At 39.2% G+C, this 14,659-nt stretch overlaps 2 protein-coding genes across 2 annotated transcripts in view; both read right to left on the reverse strand.

The window, feature by feature from the left end:
* LOC136242465 (microtubule-actin cross-linking factor 1-like) overlaps positions 1-2,102 on the reverse strand; it is a 109,755-nt gene extending 107,653 nt beyond the window's left edge. Inside the window, exon 1 of the mRNA XM_066033890.1 lies at positions 1,978-2,102. Within this exon, the coding sequence (XP_065889962.1) occupies positions 1,978-1,989 (12 nt within the window). The 5' untranslated portion in view covers positions 1,990-2,102. The remainder of the gene's footprint in view (positions 1-1,977) is intronic.
* Positions 2,103-2,156: 54 nt separating this feature from the next.
* The window catches only part of LOC136242466 (microtubule-actin cross-linking factor 1-like), a 107,689-nt gene continuing 95,186 nt past the window's right edge, over positions 2,157-14,659 (reverse strand). Inside the window, exons 69-72 of the mRNA XM_066033893.1 lie at positions 4,026-4,192; positions 3,901-3,975; positions 3,732-3,849; positions 2,157-2,763 (exon numbers count right to left, since the gene is read on the reverse strand). Of these exons, the coding sequence (XP_065889965.1) occupies positions 2,216-2,763; positions 3,732-3,849; positions 3,901-3,975; positions 4,026-4,192 (908 nt within the window). The 3' untranslated portion in view covers positions 2,157-2,215. The remainder of the gene's footprint in view (positions 2,764-3,731; positions 3,850-3,900; positions 3,976-4,025; positions 4,193-14,659) is intronic.

Genomic DNA, 14,659 nt, shown 5'->3' on the forward strand with positions numbered 1-14,659 from the left:
CTCGCTGCAGTGCCGGTGGGTTCCAACTGCTGACGCAATTCAGAAGAAGTTAATTTTAGAGTAGGTTTCTAACTTTGCTTTGAGCACAGAAGAGTGCTCGGGGCCTCACTGGGGGCATACCAACCCTGACGTACACTCGAGTAGATGGATGATTGTCAGTTATTTTTTGCGGAAAGGTTCAAGTTTTTTTCTCTTTTCTTTATTTTCTCCTAATATCTATTCCTGCCTCCACCCCCAGCACAAAAGGCATGTGTGCTGGACACAACTGATACAAACAATAATGGAGACATTTAAAAGTCCCTGGGGCCACTAACAAGGCCCAGTTCTGGGGAAGCATCAGATGATCTGTAAGAGATGGAACGGCTTCCCCGGATGCACATAGTTGCAGATCTTAAAAGAGAAAATGATAACAAGCAACGAAGCCACGCAAGAGTGCTGCTGTAGGTCATGGTGTTGCATTTGTATAACAAATCAGCTAAACGGCGATAAAAAGCGACTGCTTTACCCCCAGTTGTTGAAAAAACTAAAGGAGTGAAAGAGGCCAACTCCACCTCATGGACACGGTCACCATATTCCCTCTTCTTCTGTTGCTCATGACGTCTATATACAGATGGAATAGAAGCATTGCGGTAGCTCTGTGTATTTGGATGAAATACCCTTATATCAAAAAGGCACTTTGCCGCTGCCCCCAAAATCCACGAGCGTGAATATCAGCTCTGACATCATCTTGTTGGTTGGCAGGCTGAGGAATAATCACTTCTCCATTGAGAGATTGAAGAGGTGGTTCAATAGTAACGTCATAACAAACCTTAGACAGTAACTCAGCTGTGATGTCATGTAAATCATTATGACGTACGAATGTTAAGCCACCATGTCGACATATCATGGCATGATTAGTAGAAAAATTGGCACCACAAACACAGTGACAGTAAATTCCAACCATAACGCAGGTGGAGTGCATCCCAGAACTCCTGTTTAGTAAGATGGAAACCTTGATCTTGTAGTGGCAGGGCTAACAACCATGAAGAGGCTCCAGGTTCACTATTCGAATCAACAGTTCTTTGAAGTTGTGTAGAGAGACTGTTCTTAATCTCCAGGGCATGTTCCTTAGTTGCCATACACCTGCTCTGATGGACCTGAGCCTTGATGGATCGAGTATCAGGGAGATGAGCACAAACAGACTGTTTAATGATTAGTTCTTTCAATGGAGCAGTAGAAGCAGCAAACTGTGAATCACAAATGGTAGTGGGATTAACCACACCCAAGCCACCAAAACGACAGGGAAGAGAAAACAAGGTACGTTCAGTAGTGGAACCTGCAGGACGTCCACTGAGTGAGGGAAGAAGCTGCAAGCGGATAGCATCTTCCAATGGCTGAAAAAAGGAGCTAATACCAGGAATAGTTCTCATCAGGTAGACCCAGCATAGATATATCTATGGACCCAGCGACCAATCAACTCATGGGTGAATGCACAATAAGCAGCATGTGGCCTACTACTAGCAATTTCTGCTAAAGCAGAAATTTCTGCAGTCCAAGACTCAACCTTAGTTGTGACATACTCTTCAGTAAACTCCCTTGAACCCAGGGCAGCACCAAGATGTCGCTGACCACGTGCAGTAATCCTTATATTTGTATTGGCGAACATGGTCTGTGCAGAAGAGAGATGTTCTGGCTTCACAATCAGAACTGTCTTGGTAGCGTTAGTATTAGCTAAACAATGTCCAATATGTACGGGTATTAGTTTTTAGCAGCAGAGAACTGTTAAGGGACACTTGCGTTGCAGCGCTGGATTAGCGATATAGTAAACATGCAGCAGTGCTCACTATGAACCATCGCGCCGATAAGCAAGATTTGTTTGCATGGTGCAAAGAACTCGCTCCCACATATATATCATATATGGCTTCAACTCAGGCACGGGAAAGTGTAAACAATTAGCAATTAGTCCTCACTGTATCAGAACTACACACAATAACTCACCGGTACCGCCATCCTTTGCAATCCAAATACCCACTCTTACGTATGACACGCTTTACACTGTACCACCATTACAGATAATAGACGCCTCTTCCTGTTGCCACTCCCCATAAAGTATCCGGTCATGCTGGGAATTTTATTTGGGAATCCCCTCTAGGCACCGCAATTACGTTTTTAAAAAAATTATTTATTGTTGTTATACCAAAAGAAAAACTTAAACCAAATTTGCTACAAAGATAAATCAACGTTTTGAGTGTGGGATTCTTTTCCTGTCTTGAGATAAACTGGGGGATTTCCGAGGTGAAATTCCCTGTCCTACTTGAGCTCTTGGGATCATACTAGGTGAACTAGTTCCTTTAGTGTGATCCTGTTGTGTACTGGGCAGGTGGCCTGCTGCTGATGGCACAGCTCTTGGTGGAGACAGTAGTTTCTCACGATCAAGTCTCTTTGGTAGAGCATGTTTTTGTCTCGGTGCAGCTGGATCAACTGTACTAGATTTCGTTTGTTTACGAACTTTGGGAACATCGTGATCAGTACCATCCACTACAGATTTGTGGTCTCCTTTTTCCACTACTGTACGTTTAGATATTTCAGTAGCTTTACGACCACTGGGTAAGATCTTAGTCTTCACTTCTGCATCAGGGTCTGCAGTGGCTGCTCTGAGAACAGCTTCATTTTTAGCTTTCTTTTTAGTCTCCACCTTAGACTGGAAATCCATTGTGTCCAGGCCAGGTGTCATCTTCTTGCTGCGTATCTCCTTGTAGATCTCAACATTGGTACGACTAGAAGCTGTCAACAACAACAACAACTCATACATACAAGTCTTCACAATTGTGTACACAAGTATAACATGTCTTAGTCACATGTACGTACATACAAGTAACTTTATGCATTTGATAAGCCACTGTTTCCATCATATGTTGCTATAGGAAACCCAACAGTCTAGCCTGTGGCCAGCCAGAACCATCAAGAATAATAGGCAGAAAGAAACCTCTATTTTCAGACGTGTGTAGCTCTGTGGTCCCTTTTCAAAATTAGACCATTTTTCAGTGGAGCTAAGGGATGGATCAAAAATGGGGTGCTAACTTAATTCAGAATGAGACACAATAAACTTTCAAAAGCACTAATTGATTATTGTATGGCACAATCATACGAATGGTGAAATAGGAGTGCATAGATAAGGAAGAATAGGTTCAATTTCAGCTCACACACTGGTCTTTTATTCCTGATAGTTGAAAAGTTCGTAGAATGAAATTATTGAATGTTCCAATAGAGTACTATAGGAGATACTTCTAAATTATGTCTCTCAATGAATACTCCTTCCTCTTTCTCCTTCTACCTCTTTCATTGTAATACTGCAATCACACCTGTAGCTTCTATTAGCTTCCTAACAAGTACATGGTAAAAGTTCAGAGAGGGCACTCCATGCATACCACCACCCACATCCACCTTTGAAGCTGCTCACCAGATAGGGCAAGCATAACACTACTATATATGCTCCAGCCATTCCAGAGATATACATGGCCAAAGATTTTGTTATTTGTTATTTCTTCTTTACAAAAACCCATGAAATCAAATGCATAATTAATTTTAATAATGACACGTACAAGATTGAACATTGACATCATAGTAGCTAAGTCTTGGCTACCACATTTGTTTCATAACTTCTCTTCCTGAACTTACTTAAGCTGTTTTGGTATCAATAATATCATATGGATTGGACTGGAGACAATATCAAGATACTGATGATAACTGACCTCTACATGGATCATGTTTCTGTAGAAATTCCATAAGTGTGATCCAGCCACCTCCCACTCTGACCATTACTGTGGTACGTAATATTCTCACCAAATATGGTCGTTGAGAATCACCAAACTATTAATAGATTACACCAGTGAAATGTACTTCAAATGCTGCACAAATTACTTTATATTTTCCTTCTCCAATTTGCTCCACTTTAAATCTTGAGGGACAAGTACACTTAGCAACTTCATGTTGTATCTGTATTGATGAAGTAACAGTGGGTGTAACAATACACCGACCAGTCAAACCTCTTTCTCTATCTTCACTGCATCACTTTCATTCTCAACTTTCTTCCAATCATGTTTCCGTGTCAGTTGTGCTACAATGTCGGACACGTCTACCAAGTGGAGAGCTCTTCGGTCAGGGAAGAACACATCAGCAACTTTTTCCAACTCAATCCTGGTCATTGGTAGACCTACATAACACCACACATCACTCTATTATGGACTATAATGACCACACCCACCAGAAGACTTCAGTGCATTGATGAACTCCTCCCTGTTTAGTTTACGGTCATGATTAGCATCAAACTTGATGAACAGGTTATTGAGACGTAGCTTCTGTTGACTAGCAAAGTCTACAAACTACAAGACCATGTGATAAGCTGCTAATATCCTAAGGATATAGGGCTTACTCTCTGTCTCCAGTTCTCATAATTGAATGACCTTGCTTTGGCAATCTGTCAACAGTGGCATATACAGTGCTAGACATTACACAATACTACTAACATCTTTTGGCCTCTGTCTAGCCTCAGTCAATACTCGGTGCCTATCAGTGGCTCCAAGCCATAGTGTCTGCCACTTCTTGTGTAAATCATTGATTTTACGTGGCATGTCTTGGTTGCCACTGCCACCTCTCCTGTGACAAGCAACCTTCTGTAGTGCCTCCATGTTGGGCTGTTGAGTTGCCATATCTTCTTGAAATGACTATCAACACACAACTCTCACTACAGTACAGTTGTACATAATGGTCTACCTCATGTTCTGCTAACTGAGCCTCAACTACTTCTAGTGTATCACCAATTGGTTCTGCCTGTTTGGCAGCTAGTTTCTTCCGAGCACCCTCCACCCATTCCCACAACTGAACTAACATCTCCTCTACTCCTTGTAGTTCCAACAACGCTGTGGCTAATTCCTCACTGCGATCACTTGTCATCTTCTTTAGCTCCTTCCACTCATCTTGTAGTGCTTGTATCATGTTCTGTAGGACTGGTACTGCATCAGGGTGGGCTTCTTCTAGGAGTTGTTCTCCTTTTTCCAACACTTTATCAATCTCAGGTTGTTTGGCTAGTAGTTCAGCAGAGAATGCCTACACAATATTGTAGTAATGATGTACAGCACATTAACTGGTCACCTTCTGTTCATCAATTTGTTTCTGAAGTGCTACAACATCTTCTTGAGGTGGTGGCTGTGACGCCAAGTGACCAGACTGCATCTGTACCCACTCCAGTGCATCATCATAACTAGCCTCAAATAATTTAGCCTCCTACAAGAGATTAGCTATATACCAGTTGTATATAACGTAACTCCCTTACCTGTAATGCTTGGTCCAGTCTATTCTGTCTTGTCTCAAAAGCCTTACAAGTATCATCCCATCGACTACTCAGTTGTACTAGATTACTCTTAACTGGTTCAGGATCATCCAGTAATTCATTGATTAACACTTCACCACTTGTCTTGGTGGACTCCACCTTCTTATGCTGTGCTCCCATCTCCTTTTGTAATTGCTACAGGACACCAGTGACACCTTATGATTATAGGGAGTAGTGCACAATATTAACACTGGAATCACTCACTTAATATTAAGTAAACAACTCGTTACACTGGTGACTATATACTCACCTGATGTGACTCAATCAGTCTCTCCACAGTGTCCCTGTTACCATACACTGGTTCAGACACACTCAGTCTTGGAGCAACCTTGGCCAACCACTTCTGCAGTGGTCCCCACAACACATTAAACTGTTCTGTAGTACACACACAACAGTCTCTGTACACCATATAGCACACTGCATGCTTACTAAGCTCTACTCTAGTCTTCTCCAGCTTTTGTTGCCAGTCAGCTGACAACATACATACATCGCTCCACTTCTGCTCAAGGTCTTCAAGTTTCTTCTTAAGTGATTCCCCATCCTCTCCTGTCTTTTGTGACAGTAGCTGCTTACCAGCCTTCCCCACTGCTTTGTGAGTAGACTGCTTTGCCCCTAACTGCTTCTGGAGGGCCTGTCAGTTGATAATTAGCACTTGTAGATACGGGGCATGATTTATAGACACATAGTAATGAAGAATATACAAAAGTGCTGCTGATATATTTTTTTCTAGAATAAACTTATATAAGAGTCATGAACCAGATTACAAGATGCAGAAGAGGATCAAAGATTTAAAGGGAACTAAATTAATTGGAGGCGCAGGAAGCATGGGTGTTATGGGTGCTTAGGTGCCCATAAATATTTCTAACCAGAATCAAAATCATTAAGGCAGTATCATCCTTCCTTTTCAGTGATCTTGATCTGGCTTCAACTATAATCCATAATCTAAAACAAAGGTGCGGTACAAGTTCATTAAAGTCTACTCATCAAAGATCGAGATACTCTAATAGAGCAGCCACATGCCCTAATAAAGCAGTCAAGAGTAGCATTTTTACAGAGTTGGGGTCGTTACACTAAAAATGTAACTAGTTACATATTACTCATTACTTTTACGTGATGTAGAGCGCTACAATTACATATTACCTACTGAAATAAGTAAGAGTTACATATTACTCGTTACTCTGAGGGTTGTAACTAGTAATAATATTACATATTACATTTGTTCGTTACAAACTATAAAGTAAGTCCAACCTTCTAAATATAAGCTACCAGCCTACAACTACAAGTGACACGAGCAAGACATGCGTTTCTCTGGTGTAGTTTAGGCACAAATACATACTTTGTTGTTGTATCTTGGCCTCAAGGCCACTCCCCATACACTATCATTCTTTTTTCATGCCTGTAACACTATCTCCAGTCGTCTGGACTCAAAATGCAATCAATCACGTGCCTGGATACAATGCGCCTTAAAAGGAAGTAACGCGTTACATTCGTTACAATTTCTGGATGTAATATCCGCTACATATTACTTGCTACTTTGTCATGTAACGCGTTATATTACTCTTTACTGTAAAAGTAATATTATTATGTAACGCATTACAACCCCCAACTCTGCATTTTTACAAGCAGTCATTTAACTATTTATCTATATTCATCATAAGTTACTTCCTACTCTTCTGCATAGTAGCCATATGCAACGGTCATGTAGTCTGTCATGGTTTTTTCCCCCACAATTCTAGTTAAGCTGTAGTACTGTAATATGCTTCTAATGTAAATGTGTTCATATCAAACATGATTGTGCTGTAGCATGACTGAGAATCTCTGGAGGTAGAGGATCTATAAACAGGAGATACGTATACTCTTTATAAGCAGCTAGGAGATTTGGGGAAGCCCCCAGATGTTATACCTGCAGCACATGTTGCTGTCAGACCTTCAGTGCTGGTCACTGTAAAGCATTAATAATCAGTGGTGGAAGTAACGCATTACATAATATTACTTTTGTGGTAATTAAGTAATATAACGAAATATGCTATAAAAAACAGGTAATATAACTCAAGTTACTTCACTTACAAATGTAACGCGTTACCTAAGTTATATAGTTACTGTAACGAGTCTAATATTATGTAATAATATTACTACAAGTAACGAAGTTACTAATCTCGTTAGTAATCCTCTGAGTAACGCCTAGCCACAACGAAGTAATGAAGCCTACTGAATGAAGCTTATTCACCAGCTTCTTATTTATAACCAAGATTTGCACATTGCCCAACAACGAAATCATGTCACGTGATAAGGTGGTAGTTTCACACGTGATAGCTTAAGGCTGTGGACACAAAGTAATATAATATGTAATATTATTACAGTTACTTTATTTTATGGGTAATATGTAACTGTAACTAAATAGTTCAGTTACAAGTAATATGTAATATGTAACTAGTTACTTGTAAAAAGTAACTGTCCCAACACTGTTAATAATAATAATTATAATAATACCATAATTAGTTTAAAAGATGTCTTAAATTTTACAATATTGCAAGGAAACATTTCAACCAAGTCAAAAAGCTGAAACTGATAATAACCAAAGCGGTAACTGTAGCTTTAGATATGGTTTAAAGTGTTAATGTGCATGTATGTGTATGTGTGTGTGTGTGTGTGTGTGTGGGGGGGGGGGGGGGGGGTTGGAGAGGGTCCCTTAGGGTTATTCCTGAATAGCTAGTGCAAAAATTTGAGGCTGATGAATTAGACAATTGAGTATACTGACAAATATTTATAGAATAAATTAACTGTAAAATTGTAGTTTCTGAAAAATTATCAGTATTGTCAAAATTTTCTCTTGCACCATATATGGTAGTCAACTTCCAATTTATGACTTTAGTTAAGTCACATTCTATAAAGAGTTCAGCCCATCTCTCAACCTTTTCACTGCACTTCCTTCTACTAACTACTCACTTAGTACATGGCTAAAACTAGGAGGGGTTCTTCAGATCCTAAATATCGTACTGCTAACCCTGCACATATATCTTACACTATGTTTGGACATTAGAGAGGTAACTTCTTCAGTTTTACCAGTGACTGGATCAGGATCTTGTAGTTGTACATGTATGGTACTGAGCCACACCCACAATTCATCAAAGGCTTGTTGAAACTGGCCCAGTGTTAACAATGCTTCTTCCAGTTGTGTCTACATGTCACAGTATATAGTATTGGCAAATAATACCACAGCAGTACCTTCCTCTGAGTCAGTAGAGTATTGAGATGATCCCACTTGTTATGTAACTGATCTAACCATTGTAATATCACCTCACTATCCTCTTCTACACACTTGTCACTCAGTGACTGTCCTTGTGTCACTACCACACTGAGTTCCTTCTCTTTAGCTGACACCTCCTTCAGTGTAGCCTGTAGTGTTTACTAGTTGCTGACTGTTCTATTAGAGTATTATTAGTACCTTATGAGTCTCCAGTTGATCTTGTACAGCATCTAGTTCAGATCTTATTGGTTCAGCCTCTTCTTGTGCCCTCCTGGCAGCATCCACCCATTCTGATATAGATGTGTAACATCTACAAGGACAAGCCATTAAGCTAATACAACACAAGACAAACTATCTTGTGTAATTACGTTTCAAACTGTTTTGCTTCCTCTAAAGCAGCCTCTAGTTGATCTCCTTTCTCGGCCACTGTATTGTCCAGTCCACCATAATCTCTTTGTAATCCCTTCAACCAAGTGTCCACCATTTTCTGTTCTTCTTTACTGCCCTGTGGCTTCAGCCCCTCCCCTAATGGTTTCAGTGCTTTGATTGGCTCATCGTGATTCTTCACTTCTACCACAAACTCCTGAACACAGTTGGGATAACACTACATCTCATCTTTTCAGTTACTACTCACCTTGTGTTGGTCAACTTCCTTTTTACATTTCTCGACTAGTCCACGAGGACTCCAGTCAGCATTCAACCGATCATCAGCACTATTCAGCCAAAGTGTCTCTTGTTGAAACACTACCTGAAACTCTTTAGCTTTCTCCAGAGCTTTGTCTAACTGTCCTCTCCTCTCAGTCATGGCTTCATCAAGTCCTGCCCAGCGTTTCTCTGTGTCCTCCTTGTACTGACGCAATTTATCTGATGTTGTATCACTGAGATCACTGGCCTTTGCCATCAGATCATCAACATCTTTGAACAGTGTAACTAGTTCTGGTTGATGAGAGGTTAACTCTTCGGTCATTGTCTGCAATGGTAACATATCATTAAACAATAATCACTGTGTAATTGGCCCTAACAGTACTGCTATCCACCACACTATACCACTAGAGTCTATATTATCCTACACTAAGTATGTTACATACATAATGTTGCCAAGAGTTCATAATATTATCAACTCTTGATAATACTATCCTTACTTGTAACTGTGTGATGTTGTTCTCTATTGCTGGAGGCTCTACTCCTGGGGCTGGAGCTGACTTCAAGTTATTGTTTAACTTGTCCATCCATGTTAGTAATTGCCTTAGGTCATCATGGAATTGACCTTAATAAGAAATACTCAATTCCTATAGTAAATACTCATCACAGATCATACCAAGTCTTAGTAGTATTCCTTGTAGATATTGTATCCTTTGTTGGAGGTCAGAGTTTAGTTGGCTCCAGAGAGTAGCCAGTTCTTTCAGTTGCTGGTCCAGTTCATCATCATCTTTATCAGAACAACTATCCTTTAATTGTTGTCCCAACATCATCACCTCTGATACTTGTGAGCTGACCCCATCTAGTGACTTCTGGAATACCTGAAGACAAAACATGACATCAATCAGGTGTGTGGTCTTTATAGGAGGCTGATTTATAATCAAGTGTTGTAATTGCATGGCAGACTCTTCTATTGCCTCAAGCATAAACCATTGGAGTACACACCAGCCATTGATCAAGACACACAGCAAGCAGCCAAGGAAGCAAGTGTGCCACACCATTGGTATATTGACAGGAAGAAAGAAAACACACTTTACACATGCATACTTCAATGCTCCCTTCCCCAAAGCACATGATTACTGCAATATACATAGCTACTTCAGCACCCAACATACAAAATTTAAACAAAATTACTTTATGCATTCGTGAAATACAAGCCCTGGCTTAATTTCTTTTTGTTTTGTTTTCCATCGTATGGCACAATTTTCTTGTTCTTTACACACTTTACAAAAAATATAAACTCCTAACTTGACTGCCATGAAATGTGGCATATATTAAGTATGCACTGAAGTGAATTCTTATACTAAAGTCTGGTGTGAATCTTGCTTTAAAAATAACAACAACAATTTTCATTGTGCTTGCAGGGTAAACTGCTTAAGGCAATAGAACTTGAAATCAGTCTGAGTATAGGCTAACAATCACAGCTCAAACCTCAAATTGCAATGGCAGCTACAGAGTTACAACAAAAAGCACAAAATATCGTAAAATTGCGAGGGTCAAAATACTCTAATAGAACAGTCAACGATGGCAAAAGGTTCAGAAAAAACATTGAAAAATAGTTTCCCAGAGTTTAAGCTTGAACCAGGGACCTCCATACCTAACTCCCAAACCCATAACTATTGAACTGCTGCCATCAGCTGCTCAGCCCACTTAATTCTAATGAAATGTTTAAAGCTACTTAGCATTAAAAGTTCAGAAGTCTAGATGGTTACAATAGTATTGTAATTTCTGTCTTCCATGATCATCGTTATGTCTGTAGATAAGAGGAAATTGATAGAGAAGGAGTCTATTTTGAATTTAAAATTTCCAATTATTCTTTTTTATTATTCTCAAACTAATTGTGTTATTAAGAAGCATTTTAGTAAATACACGTGACTAGTACATTAGAAACGTGGATTTAAAGCTGACTGCTTTATTAGAGTAAGTGACTGCTTTATTAGAGTAAGTGACTGCTTTATTAGAGTAAGTGACTGCTTTATTAGAGTAAGTGACTGCTTTATTAGAGTAAGTGACTGCTTTATTAGAGTAAGTGACTGCTTTATTAGAGTAAGTGACTGCTTTATTAGAGTAAGTGACTGCTTTATTAGAGTAAGTGACTGCTTTATTAGAGTAAGTGACTGCTTTATTAGAGTAAGTGACTGCTTTATTAGAGTAAGTGACTGCTTTATTAGAGTATCTCAACTTTTCAACTGCTTTTATGCTAGCCCTTTTTCTGTGGCGTATCAAGAAGATATTTCTATTATACTGCAAGAAAAACTTATTATTTTGTACCATTAGAACCCATCCAATTATTCTGTAATTCTTTCCACTACCTAATTGTTCTGGCATAATAGATACTACCCTATAGAAATTGGGTAAACACAAGCCCCAAAATCCTTATGGCTGTGTTTGGGGTGTTTACAATACAATAAGAAGTAGAGTACACTACAAGTAAGTAACAAATAGTCAAACAAGATCTGCAATACAATTGTGTATGTCTGCCATAATAAGTCCCAATGCTAGTTTTTGGTTTGCTATTTAACAGGATGTGGCCTTCAAAAGTCAGAGTGAAAAAAAGCAAAGATGGTGGCCAAGCAATGATGTTAATTCCAATCAGCTTTATAATGGCCAGGGTGCATTATCAATCTGAGTATAATTATATCATCACTGCATGCAGCGATATATTGGCTGTCACCTTTGATTTCACAACTATGCTTTTGAAAGCCTTTCCTTTTTTTTACAGCTTAGCTGTTTTGCATTGATAATATTTATGCTCCACTAAAGCCTTCACTCTTGCAGTCCTCAATCCAATATATTAATGAAACACATTCAGTAATCGATCAATATGGAAGTAGTGTTGCTATTGCAGTCGTTGGTTTGTCAAGTACAAACTATTAATTTTTATGCTAAAAGTGTTGGAAAAGAAAGTCTATATAGCCCAGGGAGAAAACCAAAGCTATCTACTCACACAGCTTGCCCAATAGTTCAAGTTTTTCCATTTGATAATAGTTAGTGTATGCTAAATCTCAGGAATATATTGTTATTAGCAAAAGAACAAGCCATGTTAACTGTAGAATATAATGTTCGATTAAAACACTCTATTTCCTTGACTATCTTTTCCACAACACTTACATTTAGTTCATCTAGTTTGCTTTTCACTGAAGAAATATCCAATCCAGCTGGTGAGATCTTAGCTAACTCTTCTTTCTTCTGCTTTACATTGGCCAATGCTTCTTCTAGTTTAGCATAGAAGTTGTTTGATCGTTGGAGACCATCCTCCAGTTCTTGTTGATGTTTAGCACAACTCTTGGCCAGTATAGCTACTGTACTGTCCAGATCTGCTAACTGTTCATTGAGGTAGTTCTCATCAATATCAGGAACACCTTCCTTCAGTTCTTCAGCTAAACTCTTTAGTTTAACAATCTCAGGTTTCTTGCCTTCTATCATATCTTGGAACTCCTACACACAACAGTTAAGTCACACTCACTACACATGTTACAATGGTAGAACTGTTACCTGATGAAGAGCTAGTTGTTCCTTGATACCTTCTGGTACTCCCCTCACTGATCCTATATTGGACAACTCTTCTTGTTGGGTTCTGAACCACTCACTGACATCATGGTAATCCTCTTCAAACTTCCTTGCCATCTCCAGTCTGTCCTCCAACATTTTTAGCTTCACAGTGGAGAGTTCCTTCACAGTAGAGTTCAGTTCTGCTAATTGTTCTAGCAGTTCTTTTAATGACTTGCCAGTGGGCACTGTGGGATGAAGATTGGCCTCCTCCAGTGGTGCTGGTGTTGGGGTAGGTGACTTGGTACCTGAAAACAGACAAACTCAACACCACACTATACCACACAACATCACACAACATGACATAATATATATCAAGTAGTACTCAATATGTATACTACACTACCACACACACAGAGACATGCTCTACACTACAAATCAGATATAGAGAACTGACCAACAGAGTCTTCTGTTGCCTCACTAGGGGAAGGAGATTTGGAATGTTCTTTCTTAATTTCCTCAACTCCAAGGGCTGCCACTGGAGACACTGCAAACAGTTGACCAGTTGTCTCCTTCTCTTCAATAACTGGTTGTAGCTCCTCAAGTTCAGCATTTAGCTCCTACAATGATAAGAACAATAACCCTCCAGTAATTGGGGTCACACTACATACAGTACCTGAGCAGATTCTAGTTGTTCCTTAGCATCATCTGGTTTAACTCTAAACTGACCAGCATCCTTAATCTTTGACTGACAGTCATTCAGTGACACTATCAACTGATTAATGTCATCTCTGACTTTGTTAAGTGTCTGCTGACAAGCCAGTTGAGCATCTTCAGCTGGGCCTGCCACTTTACCAGCATGTACCACTGAGTCCAGTTCTGACTTGTGATCAGATATCTCTTGTGCTAGCTCCTATCACAATCACACAGGCAGTGATACAATCATCTCTGGTACTGTATGCTAATGAATAGTTTTGGTGACATGCAATTTTGTCACTGAAGAAAGTGTGATTGTTCAGTTACCACGTTACAGTTTAATAGTACATGTTGGTGATAATTAACAGCCTATCCTCTAAGTGTGACAAAAAAACTGGTTCACATACTACTAGTAGTAAATTACTAGTAAATCTGGTGACATGATGATGATACCTTCACAAGAAATTTTGGCCCAATCATGTAATTACTTCACTCTGGAGTCCCACCCCCCGTACCATACAAATAAAATTTGTATGGCTTGCTTTCTAAAATACTCCACATAGTCATTTATCATGTACCTATCAATGTGACTTCAACAGTGTACACACAATGGGTGTACTGTTCATGAAACATTGTTGTTATTACTCTAGAACAAAAAAACACAGCTACAAAGCAAGCTTACAGCCAGCTTTGTGCCTTACAAATATCAAAAGAAGTAACATTTGTACAAACAAAATAAATGAAATTCTGAATCCAAAGAGTGTGTTTTAAAAAGCTTAGGCGAAAGAGTTGTGAAATCAAAGGTGGCTGCCAAGAAATTGCTGCAGTAATATTAATATTTTAACAAGCTTTAGTAACATATTAAGATTATTTCAGCCATTTCTTGGCAATCCAATCCATTTCTTGGCAATCACCATAATTTGGCATACTTCACTGCTCATGTATCTGTGTGCATGCATGGTAATGTCACTTTATCAGGTTGCTATGGCAAAGTATTCTGCAATGATGTGTACATGCAGGTAGGCTATACGTACATCAGCGCTGCATGAACTTAGTTTAGACACAACTGTAGTATTGTGCATACCTATATGTTTACCACACAGGTGCAAACTACGTGGTGCTAGTAGTAACCTAGTATTTTAAAAAATTGTTAATTTAAA

The sequence above is a fragment of the Dysidea avara genome, chromosome 13 (genome assembly GCF_963678975.1).
Source record: "Dysidea avara chromosome 13, odDysAvar1.4, whole genome shotgun sequence".
Classification (NCBI taxonomy): Eukaryota; Metazoa; Porifera; class Demospongiae; order Dictyoceratida; family Dysideidae; genus Dysidea; species Dysidea avara.